General features: G+C 41.1%; 1 protein-coding gene across 1 annotated transcript; it reads left to right on the forward strand.

Moving 5' to 3' along the window:
- The first annotated feature begins 1,584 nt into the window (after positions 1 to 1,584).
- pnpla3 (patatin-like phospholipase domain containing 3) lies at positions 1,585 to 22,403 on the forward strand. Its single transcript, XM_083934913.1, has 9 exons — positions 1,585 to 1,845; positions 4,029 to 4,261; positions 4,374 to 4,439; positions 10,777 to 10,986; positions 15,477 to 15,537; positions 15,614 to 15,790; positions 15,924 to 16,056; positions 16,896 to 17,003; positions 19,232 to 22,403. The coding sequence occupies exons 1-9, from the start codon at positions 1,659 to 1,661 to the stop codon at positions 19,467 to 19,469; spliced, it is 1,413 nt and encodes a 470-aa protein (XP_083791039.1). The 5' UTR covers positions 1,585 to 1,658; the 3' UTR covers positions 19,470 to 22,403.
- The last annotated feature ends 784 nt before the right edge of the window (positions 22,404 to 23,187 follow it).

A 23,187-nucleotide genomic window follows, 5' to 3' on the forward strand; every position in this document is an offset into this window, starting at 1 on the left:
ATGTTTCCCACCACATTGAAGAGATTTACTCGCTCCAGTAAAACTATTAGGCTACCATAAGGCTGCTGTAATAACCCTACATTAGCATGGGTGCAGATCCCCGGGGGACGGATGCCCCCATCCCCCAATACCTGAAAAACATGAATTGTCCACCCCAAAAAAAAAAACCCTAAATAATTATTTCAGACTTCACATTCTTCACATTTTAGATTCCCATCTTTCTCACACAGACGCTGATGATCAGCAGGCTTTTAAAAAAGGGCTTCATATTTTCATATTCATCCATATCAATAAATCATGCATAAAGTAGTCCCATAAACTGGGAGAAAGGGAAGATGGTGAGAAGAACTGGGGGTGAGTAGACTTTACATGACCCTTAAATACCCTTAAAATGACGATTTCTCAATATAAAAGTTCAGTAAGCAGAGATATGTGCTGGAAAAAAAAAAGTCACTTCTCAATGTGCAATACTAATATGTTCCTTCGTGCCTTGGTGTAAATTTCAAATATTTTAATTGTATATATTGTATATATTGTTCCTGTTATTTTTATATTTCCGTGTTTTTATTTTTTTCAATATTTGTCTACATTTATTGTTTCTTGTTGATGTTCCTTCTGTGTGTGCTATCCACTTTGCTGCTGTAATAAGGACATTTCCCCTTTGTGGGACTAATAAAGGAATATCTCATCTTACATCTTAATATCAACAACAAACTAAATGGTTTCTAAGCGGTCAGGATAAGAATACAAACTAATTTCCCAAATAACCCAAATCTATAACTCACTCTTTCTTATGAAAGGCGCTAAATTGTCATTTGAACAGACAGCGTTATTTCCCTGTTATTAACAGTTTATGGTCACCATAAAATTATAAAACTAGTGTGAAAAGTCTGCAAATAACCGCCAGACAGAGAGAACAGAAGTGGGGGGAGGGTTTGTTTCTCTTGCTGCCGGGCTTTGAGTTTTATTTCCTTTATCTTATCAGGTCGTGACGTCAGCGTGTTTTCTGTCCCACTTGTTGGTGATTGGCTGTTGTGTAGAAACAGGAATTGATAGACGTGCATTAATCCAATCATACTGACAGCAACATATGCTGCCTCTACTGATCCTGGTAAATTTCAGAGTTTTCAAATAACATGCGAAACTACAGGCCCGTTGAGTGACTTCATGTATAACCCTAACCCTAACTCGTGCAGATTTATGATTTTATAGTCAGGTCTCCAAATACAGCCTCATGGCGCCAACACTGGACTATAACAGTTAGACTACAATAGGTGCATCTTCTTAACTTACCACTACAACTGCGTGCGTGTTGAAACGGTAGGCTACAATTGTAGTGACACCTTTGTTTAGTAAGTTTAGCGTTTAGCTTTTCATAGAGCCATTCCTATTCGTGAAAATGCGTGTACATTCCCGATAAATGCACTGTAGCACCTATGTGTAACACTCACCTCGGAGTTCTGATAGTTCTGACAGCACCTGAAGGCATCCCTCGAAGTGTAGCCTCCCTGCACTTCCCTAAAGAGCCAGTTGTTGTCGACCTGTTGAGTTGTCCGGGCAGCTTCTCTTCACAGAGCAGGGGTGCTAGCCGTGTTCCCCGGCTGAGGACTCGGTGTTCTATCCGCTATCTCGGCTCCCCAGCCGGGGCATGCCCCGCCATGGTCGACCTAAACGGCGGCTGGAACCTGTCTTTCGCCGGGTGCGGCTTTCTGGGAATCTACCACATCGGAGTTGCCAGCTGTCTACTAGAGAAAGCGCCGTACCTCATCAAAGGGGCCGCCAAGTTGTACGGGGCGTCTGCCGGTGCTCTGACCGCCTCGGTGCTCGCCAGCCAGGCATCCATAAGTAAGACAAACCGCCTGGAGCTTTATGCACACCTGAGGCAACATATGGGGGGCACAGAAAGACCTGTGTTATTTATTATGAATGTTTTATTATTGTTAATAGTCCCTTTTTAATCATTGCTTTTTGTAAATGCTGCAGAGATTTAAAAAATATATTTTAAATGTGGTCTGTTGTTTTGTTGTTTTTTTACACATTGATCTACACTGATTTCAATGTTAAATATAATGTGTGTTAATACGTTTAGATACTATATAATTAGAATTACGATATTATATTATATATGTTTAAATGGAGTTGAACACATTCCAGTGCAGTTATTGGAGTGAGAAAACTGGTTGAATATAATAGTAGATTTCCGTAGACTGTAGCTGAATTTCTTGACGAAGTTGCCCCTCAAGTGTCTTTTTTTTCTTGTTTTGTTTTACATAATAACAAAATATATTATAAATGTACTTTCAGTTTCTCATACATGAAACAAAGGTCGACTCAGTTTCATCTACATTACATTAACATACAGGCTTATAAATACGTAAGGTATGCGTCATGACCGAAAAGGTTGTGCGTACAAGCGGCCGAAACGGGCTGGAGTCTCCCTCAGAGAGAGGGCGAGAAGTTCAGCCATCCGTGAGGAGCGCGGAGTAGAGCCGCTGCTCCTTTGGGTTGAAAGGAGCCAGTGGACGTGGATGCAACCCCCATAAATGTATCTTCAGACTTCACATTCTTCCCATTTTAGATTCCCATCTAAACAGAAATGATTGAGATGAAGTTTGACAAATCTATGTCTGCCTCCACATCCATCTCTGCTCCTCCACCTAAACACAAATGAACGCAGTTTCTTACACAGACGCTGATGAAAAAAAGGCTTTAAAAAAAGGGCTTCATATTTTCATATTCATCCATATCAATAAATCATGCAGAAAGTAGTCCCCTACACTGGAGGAAAAGGGAGATGGAGAGTAGACATTACATGACCCTTAAAGACCCTTAAAATGATGATTTACGAATATAACAGTTAAAATGATGATTTACTAATATAACAGTTAAAATGATGATTTACGAATATAACAGTTAAAATGATGATTTACTAATATAACAGTTCAGTAAATGATGATTTACTAATATAACAGTTCTGTAAAATGATGATTTACTAATATAACAGTTCAGTAAATGATGATTTACAAATATAACAGTTCAGTAAAATGATTTACTAATATAACAGTTCAGTAAAAAGTGATACTCTGTTGGCTGTTTAGGACAAAAAAACAAGAATGGTAAACACAGTCAATGATTCCATGTTTTTATTGTGCAGTTTTTCAAGCCTTTTATTAGATAGGACAGACAGGAAATGGGGTGAGAGAGGTGGAGATATGCAGCAAAGGGCCGGTCGGAGTCAAACCCGCCTCCCTAGGGAGGTGTTCCAGGCACGTCCAGCTGGGAGGAGGCCTCGGGGAAGACCCAGGACCAGGTGGAGAGATTAGATCTCCACACTGGCCTGGGAACGCCGTAGGATCCCCCAGTTAGAGCTGGTTAATGTGGCCCGGGAAAGGGAAGTTTGGGGTCCCCTGCTGGAGCTGCGGCCCCCACGACCCGTCTCCGGATAAGCGGTTGAAGATGAATTGAATTGAATTGATTACTCACATATGTTTTGCATTATATGGAACCAGTGGATCATAAGAGAACTCAGTCAGAGGCACCCTTTGGCTTTCTCTCCCATGAATGAGCTATGAAAAGGGCTGATGTCAGTAGACACGTGTATAGACACACATGAAGCTGTGCGACCTCAGGTGACCTGGTGTGAGATTTTCACAGTACGATATCCAACTCAATTCCTACACAATTATAATTATCCCTCCATCATCTTCAACCGCTTGTCCCTAACTGGGTCGCAGGGGGACGTGAGGTGGGGTCAACCCTGGACAGGACGCCTGTCTATCGCCGGGCACATACAGACAGACAACCATTCACACTCACACCTACGGGCGATTTCGAGTCATCAGTTAATCAAACATCTAATCAAACTCCACACAGAGTGGCGGATTCTCAGCGAGGCGACAGTGTTAACCACCAGATCAGCTGCACTGAAAACACAAGCCATCTGCAACCCTAATCCAGTCACAGGTGAAGATGTGTGTTTCTGTTTGCAGTGTGCAGAACATAAACTCCTTTTTCTTTCTCATTTTTAGCTAAATGTTGTGAAGATGTGATCGAGGTGGCAAAAGAGGCCAGGAAGAGAAACCTGGGCCCCCTTCACCCCACATTCAACCTGGTCAAAGTGATAAAGTCTGGCCTGAACCGTGACCTGCCCTCTGATGCACATGTCCTGGCCTCGGGGCGGCTGTGTGTTTCTCTGACCAGAGTGTCTGACGGGGAGAACGTGCTGGTGTCAGAGTTTAGCTCCAAAGATGAACTCATCCAGGTGCGGGGAGTTGTTATCTTTTAAATTGAAGAAGCCTCTACGGCCTCTGTCACAATCATGCAGGACCCAGGAATCCCATCTCCTCTGTTTTAACCCTGCACTCTGTCCACAGGCGCTGATCTGTAGCTGTTTCATACCCATCTACTGCGGGGTGATCCCTCCATCCTTCAAAGGAGTGGTAGGTGTCTGTGGTTGAATTGCTACTCATCAAGGGTTTAGCTTTGGCTTCTGTTTGGGATACACAATTATTTTGTCCAAAATCGTATTTCACTAACTGTGTTCTTCTAGAATAGTCTTGTTGTCCGCTTCATTAAATGTGATCAAAGCCATTCACTGGGAACCACGTACCCATTTAAAATGAAAAGGAGTTAAAAAGTTGAAGGAAGTTTCAGTGGCAAGGGAATATAGCGGTTACATAAAGGTTTTTTTTTCTTTTTTAGAAAACTGTAGCATCAAGTAAAGTAAGTAAAGTGAAAAAGGATGAGCCAGATATCACTCGTGAATCTGAATGGGGAAATGTTTTAAAAGTAGAACGTGATGTGTTATTTGTAGATCATTGGGACTGTGTTTAGGTGCAGCTGTGATCCAAAGACATATCTGAAGCATTTTAGTAAAACCTCAAAACAGGGCTGGGAGAATACCGCAGTGAAGAAATAGTTCAAGGTGCACGTCTGCTATGAGAGCATATTGTTTTCCATTCCAATCAATCAGGAGGAGTTGTTACATGTTTCGAAAGAGAACTGTGATAATCATTTTAGCTGCATGTCCTGGTTTCTGATAACATGTCACTGAGATTTTCACTTTAACTTATCAGCTGCTTTTGGACTTTGACAGTGATCTGTGGTTGTGTGTGTGTGTGTGTGTGTGTGTGTGTGTGTGTGTGTGTGTGTGTGTGTGTGTGTGTGTGTGTGTGTGTGTGTGTGTGTGTGTGTGTGTGTGTGTGTGTGTGTGTGTGTGTGTGTGTGTGTGCGCGCGTGTGTGAACAGGCAGTATGTCTCAGACCTGCTGCTTCTCCTCTGCTGCCAGGTCATACACAATCATAATTAAATATAGATTGTTGTAATTATCTTTTATTACAACAAATGTGAAGACAGATAAAGAAATAATAAAAACAAAATGTAGTTATGTAGTTAGGGTGCAAGGTCCTGACGTAACGCCCTTTCAAAATATGACTTCCGGGTCAAAGCCGGTTCAAGCTTTGTATTACTACAACGCTTTTTGTTATGGATGAAAAAGATGTCTAACTGACCAAAGAGGTGATCGTAATTGTTCACATGTTCGGCTGTTGTTGTCTGTTTTGTTTCTACGGAGCGTTTGGACCTGGAAATAGTATTTTGAAAGGGTGTTACGTCAGACTGAATAGCTGAATAGGGGGTGGGGGTTTTTAGTGACACACAAAACTACTACTACATACTCTGCTTTGCACTCAGCTTTGCCCTCTCGTCCAAATATGGTCACATCTGGTTTCAAAAACCAAGATGGCGACGGCCAACATGCCAAACATGAGGCTTCAAAATGGTTGTTTCAGGACGGAAACCCTAGATTTGGGAAAACTCGTAAAAACTCTCTCGAGACTCGCTTCCTGACCACCTATACTAACCTTAACCGTTCGATTTAGATGCCTAACCTTAACCATGTAACCTCAACCATTTGAGGTCAATACTTTTACAATACAAAACTTTAACAATCTTCAAGACTTTCACAAATCTTGGGTTACTATGTTCGGGTTGTCAGGATACTAGAATTTCAAAGTCGATACCTATTCCATAGAAAATACTTGATACTCTGTACCCTTTTCAATACCACGGGGAGAAAATTACAAAAATGAAGGCAGAGTTTTTAAAATGAAGATTAAAACATTAAGAAAAAACACTTTAAAAAAATGTCTGATGTAGTGCAAACAAAATACAAAAATAAAACACACAACTCTAAGGTGTATGACAAATATGTTCAAATTTGTGAGGACATTAAGTGATTCCATTAAGGAGGTTAAACCTTGGATTCAGTTGTTGTTAGTCAGATTTCTCCACAGTGTAAACAGCGATCTGCTCCATACTAAAGTATTCAGCTACAGTCCTGTTTATCTTCTGTGTTACCGTTGCTGATTAAATAGAGTTGGTAAAGCAGCTGCCACTGTTTCTGTGTTTTCTGTTTTCTGAGGGTTGACTTGTCAGACACGTTATTGTGTCGTCCTGTTAAAATAACATGTCTTAGTGTTAGATGGATAGGACTGATGACGTTAGCTGCTTAGCTCCGCCTTTCACGTTAAAGGTTGAATATGTAGAATCTTTATTAAAAGCTAGATTTAAAAAAAATTATAATTATAATACCAACGAGTATTTCATTCTTTACATGAGTGGTAAAGAATGAAAGTATTGCTTTTAATAAAAAATATATTTAGTCTGAATTAATATTTTTAAAATTGTTTTGACGGGTTCGACAATAACTTTCTGTTCCGTTCTGTTTCCATGGTAGCAGCCAATAGCGTTGAGCGTTGCTGGTTGCCAGGGTTGTCTGTTGTTGCTACAGAAACAAGAATCATTTTGAGGTGATAGCTAGCTAATCGATTACACAGCATTCACAGAAAGACTTCAAGGTGAAGACTGGCTAGCGTTAAATACTGTTGTAAATTAATTATCATTAATTGATTAGATGTTTTGTTGTTGCGACTACGATCTTGAGACACTAGATGGCGGTGTTCTGCTCATTCTCCATGTTCAGCCTTTAATGTTTATTAATAGACGCTATCTGCTAGCTTCACATCCTTAGCCTTTCCCAGGTTGTTAGCCTGTTATGCTTAATACTTCCAAATGGCACTTTTGCTTTGTTTATTTTCTACTAAAACTGGTAGCAAAGGTCCTCCAGCAGCAGCACGAGCTGTTCAGTCAGCTCAGAGTTGTTAATGTGATGAACCAGTGTTCAGGGTCTCAGAGAGACGAGCTGTAGCTGCTGGGGGATGTTACGCGTTGACTGGAGAAAGCGGAGGCTGCACTGCTGATGGCAAGATATTGATTAATTTTCTTAGTATCTAATCTGATACTAACTTTTAGTATTGATTATTTTCTGAGAAAAATTTTGACAACCCTATACCATTGTGACACAACCCTTCAAAACAGTAGTCTACAAACCAATGTGTATGCTTATATGTCAGTTGGCAGTTATTCACTGCAGGGACCCAACGTTTTAGTGGAAGTGAAAGGGTTAAAAGTATTAGTATATAGTAGTATTATGGTTTGTCCACACAAAGACGAGTTTTGCTGTCACCACACACGTTTTTTTTATCGTTTTGGCGGATCATCCACACGGAGGTGGCGTTATGGGAGCCTGAAACCACTCTTTTCTGAAACCAGGATTGGATAAAAAAAACGCCTTTGCTCTATCCCATGGATAGCGAATCCGCCTATTTTGTGAAGCGAGGATTTCATCACCCCACCTCTCAACCGACCTCTAACCCTGAAACCTCTTGAGGAGCTTTTTAGCTGGTTTCACTGCTTTCACAGACACAGATATTCCTGAGACGAGGCCGTGTGGATGGAAAACTGTATTTCAGATTTGGATAAAGTTGAAATGGCAGTTGCCGTGTAAGAGAAGGAAAGCACTGGAAATGTTAAAATAATAATAAAATACAAAGGTCAAGTGCTTCACAATCAAGACAGATAATCAACTAGATGACTTGGGTGAAGTACCATAAAAATACACACTACAGATTTCATAAGGACGACTTAATGTAGTACAGTCCAAATGTAGTAAGGCGAATAATAACCATACACTTGTAGTTCATTCAATAAAAATGGTAAGATAAGATTTTTGGCTTTGAACTAATGTTCGGACAGAAAAGCTCCAGTCACACAGTGAATCATTGTGTCAGAACAGGACCTCCCTGACAAACAGCCTATTTGTAGCCAAGGTTCAGCTTCAAACACCGGAGGACCCAGTGAGGCCAAAAAGCTGCAGCTTGATTCAGGTGAACAGTTAACATGTGACAGTATGTATACATTCGGTCTGCGGGGCGTTATTTGTGGATTCTGTACATTGTGTACTTTCTGCTGTCCTCTCAAAGTGTGACTCACCAACTCTGTGTTAGTGTGCATTAACTGAAAAATAACAACTACAGTATTGAACATTCTTCTTTCTTCAGAGCCCTATTGTTATTGATTGATATTTATTATTAGTTGGTAATTGCAGTGTAATAAAAAATGACATAGATAAATTGTTTTTTGCCAGGAAATCTAATGTTAAGTAATTACGAGACTACTAACTGTAGTGTTGTGGACGGTTCTTCACAGTCATATTTGCTTTTAACATATTGTAATAGATGTATACAAATTACGACAAAGCCCCTTTCACACTGAATTATCCAGACCCAACCATGCCACTGGCTGGAATCCACTAGACCCTTTTACCCAGAGGACTTGGACATTAAATATGACCTGACTCTCTCCAGATGAATTTGGTTCCTCCTTGCTTCCCTCATCCATCTGGGATCGCTTAATAGGAGAGTGATTTCAGGAGGCTGGGCCTCCTTGCATATGATTGGATAAACCACTTGTCTGTCATCTTTAGTGACGTGCTTTCATTAGTGGGTCATATGATCAATCACCATTCTTTTAACTCCCTCTTTGATAGATAAGACCTTAGCAGTCAATTAAAACGATGACAATCTTATGGATTCTATTTTTTAACAGGTCATTTCTTCACCCTGCTAGCCCCAGAGTGTAATGTGTAATGTCTGAAAGTGTGAAAATGAAGTGCGTTGACGTTTCTATCATGCGGCTCACTCAAACAGTAAGAAAAGAAGAAAGGTGTTTAACACAAAGAAGTCAACAAAAATGGAAAAAACTGGAGAAACGATTCAGGACTGATGTTTATGAACAAATTATGAACCGACTATGTGACCGCAGTGTAATCTGTGTTATGTCCTCCCTCCTGGAGGATTTCCCATCTGACACGGATAATCTCCTGTTGTGTGCTACATGTGTGAAAGAGAAATGACCTGATTCACCGGATACTGTCTGGAGTTCATATGAACAAATGAGAAAGCCATGCCAGCAGTGTTTTGGGCTACATACTAACCTTATGCACTTCTGTACTGCAATGTCTTGTTACTCATGTTACTATACTTGAATAGAATAAATCTGTGATAAGCATCATTATCATTACATCTGGCGGCACGGTGGTGGGGTGGTTAGCACTGTCACCTCACAGCAAGAGGGTTCCTGGTTAAATCCCGGCTGGGGCCCTTCTGTGTGGAGTTTGCATGTTCTCCCTGTGTCTACGTGGGTTTTCTCCGGGTTCTCCGGCTTCCTCCCACAGTCCAAAGACGTGCAAGTGTTAAGTTAATGGATGACTCTAAATTGCCCGTAGGTGTGAATGTGAGTGTGAATAGTTGTCTGTCTGTCCAGGGTGTACCCCGCCTCATGCCCAATGTCAGCTGGGATCGGCTCCAGCCCCCCACGACCCTGATAGGGACAAGCGGTCGAAGATTATGATGAACATTACAGCCAGCAAGATTAAAGTGTCATTCTGGCGCAAGTTCATCCCATAGTCTTTTTCGGCACTTACATTCTTCAAATAAGCCATCAAGACATTTTTTTCCTGTGTATGAACTATTTACGGAGAAATCCAGTAGAGTCGCTAACAGCCGGACGGACGTCTTTTTTAACCACTAATACTGCTCAAAATAACATCAAACCTCTGCAGCAGCATGAGAAGAGTCCCTACACAGAAAACAAAGCACCAACAACATAGTTAGTGAACCCAGAGTTTATTAAAAGAGTGTTTTAAAGACTTACCTACTGGCCCCTGTACCAGCTATACCAGCAGTATTAGTGGTTAAAAAAGACGTTTGAATGCCTTCACTGTACTGCCCCGAGCTAATCAGTGTTAGCCATGTCCGGCTGTTAGCGACTCTTCAGGATTTCTCTGTTAAAAGTTGTTACACAAAAAAGCTCAATGGCTTATTTGATGTATATGTATTTGATGTATGTAAATGCCGAAAAGGACCATGTGATTATTTTGCCCTGGAATTACACTTTAAAATAGACCCAATACTCATGTAGTACGTCCAATCTTACAGTGAGAAGTTGCGACTGGTGTAGGTAAAAGTGTCAAAGTAGACATTTCTATACACTGAACTCATGTTGAAGGATCCTGACCTCAATTTCCTCACTGACCTATATTCTGTCTGTCAAGCTGGCGGTTCCTAATACACAATATTCTCACCCATTTGGTCCACTGGCAGCATCTCTGCCAAGCTGAAAGGATTTTACTGGTACTTGGAATAAGGTTAATCCCTCTCCATGACATTTTAAGCGCTTCAAATGATAAATCCCTCCTTTCATTAGAGGATGACTTTAAAAATGAAACTGGAGCGTATTGTTACATAAATAGATGAATAAAGTCTCCAAAAGATGAACTTCACTCCTACATACAAAGATGTTAGTGTTCGGGAGATGTTACAGTGTTTTGGTCTGTTATGGTCGATACATTAGTTCTGTCCATTTCTGTGTCTTTAGCGTTACGTGGATGGCGGGATCAGCAACAACCTGCCGCAGTCGGAGCTTAAGAACACCATCACCATCTCTCCCTTCTCTGGCGAGTGCGACATCTGTCCCCGCGACAACTCCACCAGCTTCCACGAGCTGCGCTTCACCAACACCAGCATCCAGATGAACCTGGGCAACATGTACCGCCTCAGCAGGGCCCTGTTTCCCCCAGAACCCAAGGTAGGCAATGCGTCAGCATCAGAGGAATGCTCTGTTGTGGGGGGTTTTTCAGATGGCGTAGAAGGTGTAGTTGATATTGTTTGACAATAAAATCTGAAAATGATTACAATAAAAAGTGCACTTTTAGGGAGTATTTAAAGGTCCCATATTGTAAAAACTTAGATTTTCATTTCCATACAGCAGGTGGAGGTGGTGTATAAATACTGTGAAAGAACCAAAACGCTCAATCCACAAAGAAATGCACACAGCCTGTATTCAGAAACTGTGTCGGGACTTCTGTACTGTTGTGATGTCACAACTATACTATATAGAATAGAATATAAAAGCCTTTATTATCATTGTATTGGGCGGCATAGCGGTGTAGTGGTTAGCACTGTCGCCTCACAGTTAAAGTGTTCGAGGGGCCCTTCTGTGTGGAGTTTGCATGTTCTCCCCGTGTCTGCGTGGGTTCTCTCCTCCCACAGTCCAAAGGCATGCACGTGTTAGGTTAATTGATGACTCTAAATTGTCCGTAGGTGTGAGTGGTTGTCTGTCTCTGTTCGTCTCTATGTGTCCTGTGATAGACTGGCGTCCTGTCCAGGGTGGACCCCGCCTCACGCCCCATGTCAGCTGGGATCGGCTCCAGCCCCATGTGACCCCGTCAGGGACAAGTGGTTGACGATGATGGATGTAGGATGGATGATGTATGGATGGATCATTGTAGTACATGCAAAAAAATTCCTCCTCCTCCTCCTTTGGTGCATAAGAAAACAATATAAGTACGATTTAAAACAACAATAAAAAACGATTTTATGACATTTAATAAAAATTAAAAGGGATATAAAAATATTGAAATACAAGCCTGTGAGTATTCTTATTTAAAATGAAAAATTTTTATATAAAAATGTATATATATATATTTTAAAAAATGAAAACTTAACAATAAAACTGACTTAGGTGTTACACAAACTGACAACGGGACCCTCTAAATCTTTGTTTTTATTCACTAACAATCATCAACCTCTTTAAACATATAAAAACAGTCACATTACTAAAGCCTGACCCTAAATGTGACACCCACATACAGTATGTGGGTGTCACATTTACAAGGGGAAAGAAAGGGAATGGGGAGAAGCTATATACATGGAAAAGAAGAGAATGAGGTGGAGTGGTTACATTTCTGTGGTATTAATGCTTAGATAAATATCAATATTATTGCACATTGGAATGATATTTCATTGATAATTGCACATTGTAAACAGGATATTGCGTGTAAATGGTATCGCACATAGTACATAACAGATACAGATAAAGGCTGATGGGACAGTGTCAGCTTTAAATTAGGATGGTGGTTATTTTGCTGATAGCTCTGGGGAAGAAGCTTTCCATGAGTCTATTTGTCCGTGTTTGTGTGACCTGTAGCAGCGGCCGGAGGGCAGCAGGTCAAACAGGAGGTAGAAAGTGCTGCTAAAGTGCCGGTAACTTCATTATTGGCTGCAAGGACGGTGCAGAGACACTGATCAGATACAGAAGAACTGGAAATGCTGATCAATCAGATCAGACTGGGAGACAGGTGCTAAAACGCAGTGTTTCAGACAGAAGGTGAATTCAGGACTAATCAGACGGAAAGGATGCCAAAAAGTGTGTGTGTGTGTGTGTTTGTGGGTGTGTGTGTGTGTGTGTGGGGGGGGGGGGGGTGTTGTTCTAGTAGAAACCCAAAATACAAACATTAACCTGAAAATGAACATGAAATGGGACCTTTAAACATAAAATATGTGGTTTACGAGGCTGAATGTGCTTTAACACCCATCTGAAGGTGAAGTTTATTTGATTCTTAATCTGAGTAATTTCATATGAGAATCTGCAGATTCCAGCCAGAGCCCTCATGTGACAGTTATGTTTTCCTACCTATCACAGCGACACAGTGCACAATTCAAATCTATTTAACACTCCACAAATCAACCAGTGTGTTTACGTGGACATTAATATACTGTTTATAACTGGGTTACCTATGGTTACCCTTTACAACTGGCTTATCCTGTTTGTGAGTTTATCTATGTAACACCATATCCTGTTTTCAGATACCTGGATAAGCCCTTATCCCATTTATGAGAAACCTGAATATGCAACACACAGCAGTACTCAGTACAGTAGTACTAAGAATCAAGGATCCTGCTGCGTGTATACACCTTATCCCGGTTATTGAGCACCACGAAGGGCCCGCTAGTGTATGTGTGGTGGGTGTGTGTATGTTTTGTGGGTGGGTGTGTATGTCTGCACGTATGGCTATGTGTGTGCGTGAGTGTGTATGTCCTTGTGTATCTCTGTGTGTATATTTGTAGGGCTGGAAGGTTTGGGTTTTCATGGTGTTTCTTTGTTGTTCATGTTTTGTTTTGTTTTGTTTTTATTTCCTGTGAGGCACTTTGTGCTACTCTAACATATGGTGCCATATCAATAAAGTCGATTTGATTTGATTCGATTTGAATAAAGTGGAATATTTTGCAGCCAAACACCCTGAAAAAAATAGCACTTTATAAGTTGATGATGTGTCGTTGTTTTGTTTGTAGCTTGTTCTGCTGTCCCCAAGTGGCAAAAAAAGTCAACTAATGCAGCTTTAAAACGTGAATATGTGACATTTAAGAGAGTAAATACCAGTATTCTTCTTACAAATAAAACTGTAATGTAATAGAGATTTGAGTCATGTATCTTTCGATATCCTTTATTACTGTACGTTAGGGCTTTACAACTTTGCAAGAGACCTCATGGTCGCTTTTAGCATCTAACTGTGTCATAACTGTTTTAGGACGTATGCCTCACCGTCACAAGTGGATAAAGTCTCTATCAGACACACGCGAGAGCCGCAACGTACAAAGTTCAGTAGATTATTCTTGCTATTGCTATGATTCATATGCATTCATATCTCTGTTCCAAACTATTTTTGTGCCTTCACCATGACATGTTTTGCTTCCCCTCCCCTTCTTAATCTCCCTTTACCCGTCACTGACAGGAAGTAGTGTGGATGTGCCCTCTTCACCGGCTGTTACTCACTCTTGTTCCTCCCTGACTCTGTGATTATTGTTAGGTAACTTTTAAGATGAGGTGAGCTTTGGGTAGAGGCATATTGTTGTTATACAGCTTGGCTTCTTTACCACTCCCCTCACGTGGATGTCTTAGCTTTCATGAATATGTAATGAGTTGCACAAATCTGTATGATGGGGGAGGTGTGTTCTCACCACATTCCTAGAGAGAGGAATTACCTCTCTGTACCACACACTACACGGAACAAGTCTACCCATTCTTGCTAGAGGCTCAACCTGTCACTACACACGCAGTTGCTGTCTTGGCCTGCATGTCAAATATCTTGTCTTGTATTTCACTTTAATTTTCTGTTTATTTTATCTTTTTTTGTCAAATGTTCTTATTGTCTCTTTTAGTTACGATCAAAGATAGAGAACAAAACATATCAGCAGGCACATCCGTAAATATACAAATAAAAAATGTAGACATTAGTGGTATATTTGTGGTTTGGCACCAGACTGTCACTCCTCATGGTTTAAAAACAAAAGGAAAGAGTATAAAACATTGTGCAGGCGTCTGCATACACAGGTGAACTGCAGTGTGAGTGTTCCCTTATTTCACACTGTGATCAGTAAGCACAACAGAAATAAATAAGAAGAGTATAGACTACAAAGCTGTCATGTTATCCTCCCCTCTCAGAAACTCCATAAATGAGCCCCATGTCTCTTCAAATGTCTTATATTTGCCTTTCAAAGCATATGTGACTTTTTCTGAGGCAAGGAAACGCAGTAGCTGCAACACACTTCCACCAAGTGCAACTTTAGCTTTAGCTTCAAGGAATTTTAGGCATCTTAATTCTTTCCTAGTGAGGATCTAGAGCTTGGAGTCAACTAGCTTAGCTTCATTTAGCTTAGCATAGACGGATTTTGTTTTTACACAGTATTTGTGTATGGTTAAACCAACATGATACATTTGATACGTTAACTAATGAGCTTTAGAGATGTTGGTAGAGGTGTTATTGAACTTTGAACCTGCACCCAGTCTTTATGCTAAGCTAGGCTATTCGTGTCCTGACTCCCACTCCGGTAAATACAGACAGGAGCGACCTATCAATGTTCTCATCTAACTGCATGAGCACATTACCTAAAAGGATTTTAGAAGTTGTGTGTGTTTTGTATAGGCTTTGGTGATTCATTGTTTGCGTAACACTTCTTGTTGATGTTTTTCATTAAGAAAATCAATTAGAAAATTTTATGAGATATTCTTAAATGCAAAAATATATATATTTACGAGTTATCTTCATAAAAATATGTCACTGGACAGTAGGTACGTACAACAAGGGGGGGAAATCCCCATGCAGCACTGTACAACAATAAATAAAAGAAGTGTGAAAGACAGAAATGTACAAAATGTATTTTTTTTATTATAATAATGTCTAAAAAGACAGATTTGAGCTTTCCCCATGTATAAGATATTGTGTTTCCTCTCCACAGGTACTGGCAGAGATGTGTCAAAGTGGTTATAAGGATGCTCTACGCTTCTTAGAAGAAAACAGTGAGTATTCTTCTACTGAAAGCTTACCCAGCTCTGATGCAGACTGTGTCACTGATGTCATGTTTTGTGGTGCCAGACCTGCTGATGCTGGAACATCCGACCTCAGGCCCTGCCCCACCAGAGAGCCCGCCCACCTGCTGCTGCAAGCACACAGAAACCACCAAAGAGTGGGTACTCCGGAGGCTCTGCCTACTGCGGAAACAGCACTGGTGGCTGGATGAGCAGATCGTTCTGCCTACCCACATCAAGAAAGGTGTGCTGTCATCCCACATTCTATTGGCTTTGAGTAATTTAAACATTTGAGCCAACATTTTGTAATCCATCTTTAAAGTTCTCTGTAAACATGATGTGGGATTGATTGGTCCAGTTCTCTGTGTGCCGGTCAGTGTTCTGCCAGGCCTGCCAAGACACATCTGGCCTGTATGCCAAGGTCTCAGAGATGCTGCCAATGAGAGTGGCTTCCTACATGCTAATGCCATACACACTTCCTGTACAGTCAGCCTACTCAGTGGCCCAGAGGTGAGTGTAGAGCTAAACATTGGCAATATCTTACTTTTAAACACAAGAGTTGTGCACTTAAAGGTTGAATATGGAGAATGACCAGAACAGCGCCATCTAGTGTCTCAAGGTCATAGTCGCAACAACAAAAAATAATTCCAGCAGCTAGGTTGGTCAGTAGCCTACAGGAGACCGGAGTCTGTTTGAGCCTTTTTGAACCCATCCCCTTCGGCAAATCACACCATAAAAACAAGGATTAGAGGAGTTTAACTGACAGTTAGCGTTAGCGTTAGCCGTTAGCGTTAGCCGTTAGCGTTAGCCGTTAGCGTTAGCCGTTCCAGCTAAGTAAAGATGAAATTGATGTTAGTGATTAAGGAGAACAGTAGCCATTTAAGCGTGCGTTTTAATGGCGTTTCCCCCCCTTTCTCTCAGTCCATGGAGTGAATGCTCGGCCTATATTGACTCTGGTTTTTGCCCGTCTCCGCTCACTCAGCTGCTGGAACAAATTATGCCCCCTTCACTGAAGCTCCGAGGCAGCTGCAGGATTTATAAAACTCCATTTCAGCCAGTGCCAGCCTAAAGTAGCTGCACCCAACAACAGACAACCCTGGCAACCAGCAATGCCCAACGCTATTGGCTGCTAAATACTTTCATTCTGTACCCCTTAAAACGCCCTGTGGAAGTATATATATATATATATATATATATTTAAATATAGCTTGTAATAAAGATTCTACATATTCAACCTTTAAAGCCCAATTTCTCGTCAGGTAGAGTAAAGTCCATGACAAGTCGTCTCTGTCCGTGTTGAACATCAGTTTAGTGCCAGCTGATATAACATCATTTGTGCTCTGTCCCAGGTTTGTGGAGTGGATCCCGGAGGTGCCAGCTGATATGCGCTGGCTGTTTGGGGTGGCAGGTAACATGTACCAACAGGCCTGGAGAGGAGCACCAACCACCTCCATTAGGTGACTGATGAGTTTTCATACATTGGATACATACGGTACATCCTGCATTCATTCCGTCATATAGTAATCCACCCGCAAATTACAAACCAAGAAGGTTGCTTATGAAAATGGCAGCAATATAAAGAGAAAAAGAGAAAAGAAAGTAAAAGAATAATCACATAAGAAACTGAATATAATAATTAAACTAATAATAATAATAATAATAATAATAACTAGAAGTTACTCAGGGCCCATTTACACTTGTCAAGTGTTATATGTCGAGATAAAATCCAGAAGAGATTTAAGACACTTTCATTTACACTCAGGGCCCGTCCACTCGTAGACGAGTTTTCCTGTAACTGCACGACTTTAGTATCGTTTCGTCCGACCATCCACACGCAGACGGCAGTATCGGAGCCTCAAAATAGTATGTTAGGCACTGGGTCCCAGAGTGGGAAGATTTGAAAGCAGAGTGATTGGTGCATCAGAGTGTCTCCCCGTCTCCTCTTCTCTGTTGTTAGTGTATTTTTTGAGTTGGTTGGTTGGTTTTGTTTGGACGCAGATATTTCTTAAGTCGAGGCTGTGCGGTCGGAAAACTTGATGGAGAAAAAAAAGTTTGTTTTCAAACGTGTGGACGTACCCTGAGTCCTATAAATGTTTTCCCGGCTACATATAAATCAGGTTGGCCCTTCTCCAGTCGCAGTACATCACATTGAAAAATGATCATTATAACACTGTATTTGTACATGCAGTAACAATTACAAACATGAAAAAAAATGAACTAAGTAAAAGTCAATACATTCAACAGGGAGATGTAAAATAAGCATATATTATGCAACTTATACATTATTATTACATAGTATTTTACCAGTTATGTGATAGGTCAGGGCAATGCAGTAGAAGAGTGGGTCTTTGCCTACTGCACCGTCACACTTTACATCAAACTACTGTATGTGAACTACACTGTGATACTACAGGATTTCCAGTAGTATTATGATTTGAACAGCTGCTGCTTTAGAAGATCAAATTTAAACACAGAGGGATCTGAATAGATAATCGCTTAGAGGCTACCTGGAATTGGGCCATATTTTTGATTATGAATGAGCCTGAGCATGCTAGCAAAGTGCTTGTCAGGTTATGTAAACTAAAAGCATCTAAGTTGGTTTTGAGATCTACTCCGACGACATGGTATATGGGCATCGCCTGACCTGGGCATTTAAGGCATGAGTGCCGAATATTTTTTTCTTTAGCCATGAATATTTCCCCACTTTGAGATGTCTTCAAGAGAATATGGCAGGCTCGAATCTAACTGAAATATGGACGTGTCAAATGAGAGGAAGGCCCAAAGTCATCTAAAAGCATCCAAAAACCGCTCTCCATCTATGCTATCACCCGACACTTAAAAAGAAATGACTATCCAAATCACATTTATTTATATCAAACTTCTTTCTCAAGCTCTTGTTTTCCACAGCTACTTCCACCCTCCATCTACTGAGTGTAACACCGTGAAAGCTTTTGAGGAGCGAAGGTCCATAAGTGTGACTGTTACATTTGTGCGATTCATCACCTCTTGCCCATCCATGATGGCGGGCGTTACACCTGAACTTTAGTTTTTAGAGCTAGTCAAACCAGCACCATAACGCCAACAGGTTTCGGCAGGGTAGTGTTGTCTAAAAACGCACATGGCCGTTACGCACTTACTGGGATCGCTTCTACTTTTTTATGGTGAATTGCAAACGGACCCGCCAAAATATCTGCCAGCTTGTTTTCTCACTATCGGACTGCAGTATAGTGGTACAAAGTGAATACAACACATGTATAACTCCCATTTGTATAATTAGATGTTTCATCAAACGTTATTCTAATTGCGATTGCTGCAGCTGCCTCGTCTGCCATTTTTACTAATGTAAAATCCATTGGTGTAGTACTGTAGCTTCTGTTACATAGCAAACATGGCAACCGTTGAGGGTGAGGCACTTGGAGTGCACTGCATGTTGCCGTAATTGTTACATTTTGCACCAAATCTGTGTTACAAATGGTATCAACCCAAAAGTTAGCATGTGTAAAGTGAGCATGATAATAGCTTTCATATTCACTTCCATTATAATGCTCTTACACATGGATCTCTCTGTGACCCAGGAGTTTTGGTGAAGAAGGACCCTTGATCTTTTTGACTATTGCCTTAATGCTCAATTAGCTTTTTTAAGTAAGTGAAATAAAGTCTTATACATCTTTTATTGACCTTACAGTGAGCCGTGCCTGAGGAAATGCTTGAGTGAGCCGCCTCTACCTACAGAGTGTGACAAACCCATTCAGAGAGAGAACCTGCCAGCTCTTTCCTCCCTAGACCTCCATGGCACCTACTGGGAGATCCCCAAATCTACCTCCTCATCCCACCATCATCCTCACATCAGCCCCTCATCTCCGCAACAAGTCTGCTTCTTCGTAGGCTCACAGGACGAACCTGACAGCCCCACACAGCAGTAAAGAAGTGATCCACGACCTGCACTTTAACAATGGTGTGGTCAAATATTTACTTTCTGTGAGGAGCTGGTGGAATAATGGCTGGTAAAAAATTAGCGATGTAAGTCTGTAAAAGTTTCAAAGAAATGCACATTTATCCCTGACTCTGAACACTCCAGGCAGCACCGACTGTATTATATTTTAATGAGTGCTCTCGAAGACAGCGTCGCAACTCACTCAGGATCATAGATGTGTTTTATGAACTGTTTTAAAGTTGTACTCCATAAGATTTGACTCACGTTCAGGGTCGCAATGTGTTTTTTGCTCTTTTGTAAACTTTTTTCAAACACCTTCACTAATTCACCATACACACACACATGTTGCAATTACATGTCTGCCCCAAGCCCCCACCGCAGCGACTTCCTAGTTGATCCAATCAGGAAGTGCCAAAAGCTGCAGTTCTCTGAGTGTCCACTAGGGGCATGTTTCATAATAGAGCAGTTTCTCATTGACCCCCATGTTAAACAGGCTGTTTTCACAGCATCATTTAACCTGTTTAAGGCCTGGGACAAAAAAACATTCTAGGCTGTATGTTTAGGTCATATCTCCATGACAACACTGAGGGGGTGATTTTCTTTTGTACAAGGCTAGTTTTTAAGTCTATGAATAATTAGGGGCGTGGCCTCTTGAGTGACAGCTAGCCTCTGGCCCTCACTTCTATTCAGAGGTAAACATCAGCCAGATGGACGTATATCCCTACCCCCAATGTCACATACATGCCCTTTTTTGGTAAGAGGAAATGAGGAGGAGTCAAAGTTTGATAAGATGGCTGCTCCCGTAGGCGAGGGCGATTGGATCAAGTTGAGAGAACGGACCTCGACGAAGACGCTACGTCCATTTTTTATAGACCTTTTCAAAGATGTAAACATAAACATTCAAAAACCGCCCTGGTTTATTTCCTGTTGCAGTGTATGTAAATGACATCAGCTGACAGGAAGTTACCAAGGACCAAGGCTGGTGCCTAGCAACGGTATTCGGTTGAAAAGGTCTATATATAGTCTATGGTCTGCCCTTACTACAAACCTGACTCAGAAGTTGGAAGTGAACGCAGCATAACCGTTAGTGGCGACGGACCAACCGCTGTCAGCAGCGTCACTAACAGGCGTATTATACTGTTGATAGAAGATTAGCGTAGTCTTGATCGGCATCAACACTGTCAAGTACCACATGCACGGCGTTAGCCACAGGACTGCCGTTGGCCGCAGAGAGCAGCAGCAGCTGTTCATTGCCATTTTCTGTGCTCCACCAGCGACACCTCTACGCAGTAACACGAGAGCTGAACTAGCTAACACAGCTAAGACAGCGGCCTCTGCCTCGTCGTCTGCAGACATCAAGGTGGCTATGGGCGGCTGCGTGTGGAGGTTATCTGGTGTCTCAACACTGTGGTGAATCACCACTCACTGAACTCAAACAAAGGCATTTCTGATATTTTCAAATTAACATTTCCGGATTGGGACAAAACTCAGACGTTCAAATGAACTGAGGCACATGTCATGACTTTTGATTGGTATTTATATATTTCACCAAGTTCTTTCACCAGTTGTCCTTGGTGGTGAATAGTTGAGTCAGAGTGTTACTTGTTGTGACCAGTGGTGGAAGAAGTACTCAGACCCTTTTACTGAAGTAGAAGTACTAATACAAAACTGTAGTAATACTCTGTTACAAGTAAAAGTCCTGCATTCATTTTAGTAAAAGTACAAAAGTATCAGCATCGTAATGTATTTAAAATTACTCATTATGTAAAAAATGGTCCATTTTAGAATATTTTATTATCAGATTATAATTATTGATAGATTAATGTAAATAACATTTTAATATTGCAGCTGCTAAAGGTGAGGATCATTTCAAGTGCTTTCTATTCTGCTGTGTAGCTTAATCCATAACTATGTTATTTCATTTGTTGATAATATTTTGTATTAATAATCTGAATCTGTGAAGCAACTAGTAACTGAAGTTACCCAATAAATGTAGTGTCATAAAAATTTCCTAAAAAAGTAGAAGTACAGTATTTGAGTAAATGTACTGTACTCATTTTCCACCACTGGTTGTGACCTAAGGTATATTTGAATAAACTTTGCCTTTGGTTTGATGTATTATATCAAGCTATGTTCCTTTCCAGCTCATCAGTCCTGTTGTATGGTGTGTGCTCTGTAGATTTAATTGAAAACTACAACTGTTGAGCAAGTTTAAGATGTATTGCTGATTATAGCATGAAGTGGCAGAAATAGGTCTTGAAAGGTCGTAAAAAGGTGTTGAAATGTGTAGATTTTGGTTTTGCAGCCTTTATTGGCGGTAAAAAAGAAAGTCTACTGTAATTGTCTGTTGAGTATTGAAGCCTGGGTGCGCAGTATGCCTGTGTTGACATGTGTGTGTGTGTTAACCATATTTAACATATTTAATATTTAATGCCGAAACCTAATTTCTTTATGAATCTGGCTGGTTTTGTTTTTGACAGTATTCCTCCAGCTACAGCTGGGCCCTGCTGATTTTGTGAGAAGATTGTTATCATAACCTATGAAATGATAGCCAAAGCTACAAAAAGTTGGCATAGACTGAAGTGTCCTTTAACTACTGCGTCATAGAATATAGATATTGAGACAAATCTACCAACTAAGACAAGTCATTTTACTTTGAGGTTAATTTAGGTGGCTACTGGGAAACTTTTCACACAAAGCTCTACTAACCCTCTATAGAGGTCATTGTTATGACTTAATTGCCAAAATGAAACATTGATGCTGGCTGTGCTAATCAAGAGAAGGTTATCAGTGTTGTTATAATATCAGTGTATATGGTGCGATGTTCAAGTTGTAAATCTGTTCTACATCATGTATGACTTGATTTTAAAGTTGCATTGCACTGTGATATTCTTTTAAGATTAAACCCTTTTAATTGATTGTTTATCTGAGTGTCATTTCTTGTGTAGTTCAAGTAATGCCTTATTATGTGTTCTCTCCCTGCACATTGTACTGTAAGTGGCAATTCAAGAGAAGCTTCGGAGCAACCAAATGAGGCAATCAGTGCGTGCAAGTTCAATGTCACTCACTCACACTCATCTTCACACACTTATCCGGGGTCGGATAGTGGGGGCAGCAGCTCCAGCAGGGGACCCCAAACTTCCCTTTCTAAAGTATCCAATCCACTGATTTTCTGATGAGAGCAATGCCCTCAGCCATATCCCGGACGGACTTCTTCAGTCGGACAGCTTCCCTGACCTCTGGTGTCCACCACGGTGTTCCAGGGTTCCTGCCCTGTAAGGCACCAAGAAACCATGAGACCACAGCTCACCGCCGCAGCTTCGGCAAGCTTTGAACATTGCCAGGGTTCAATGCCCCCAACCTCCATAGGGATGCGAGAAAAGCTCCGCCCGAGGTCTAAGGTAAAGGTCTCTCGGACAGGGTCCCCTTCCTGACGTGCACAGTTCACCTGCACTACCCTTTTGGGCTATCTGGAGTCTTACCCCAATCCTCGGTTGACAGCTCTGCCCCACTCTCTTCACCCGAGTGTCCAAAACATGCTGCCTCAGATCAGACGATACCATCACAAGGTCAATCATTGACCCTCAGCCTAGGATGCTCTGGTACCACTACACTTATGAGAATCCTTATGTTCGAACATGGTCTTTGTTATAGACAATCCATGACTGCACTGAAGTGTAATATCAAACGACCACTAAGGTTTAGAT

This window comes from Echiichthys vipera (assembly GCF_963691815.1).
Source record: "Echiichthys vipera genome assembly, chromosome: 20".
NCBI lineage: Eukaryota > Metazoa > Chordata > Actinopteri > Perciformes > Trachinidae > Echiichthys > Echiichthys vipera.

Excerpts from the sequence above, each read along its gene's own strand:
- pnpla3 (XM_083934913.1), top strand. The coding sequence starts at position 1,659 with ATGGTCGACCTAAACGGCGGCTGGAACCTGTCTTTCGCCGGGTGCGGC. Across the intron at positions 4,440-10,776 it reads CTCCATCCTTCAAAGGAGTG|CGTTACGTGGATGGCGGGAT; the intron begins GTAGGTGTCTGT and ends CTGTGTCTTTAG. Across the intron at positions 16,057-16,895 it reads GCCTACTCAGTGGCCCAGAG|GTTTGTGGAGTGGATCCCGG; the intron begins GTGAGTGTAGAG and ends GCTCTGTCCCAG.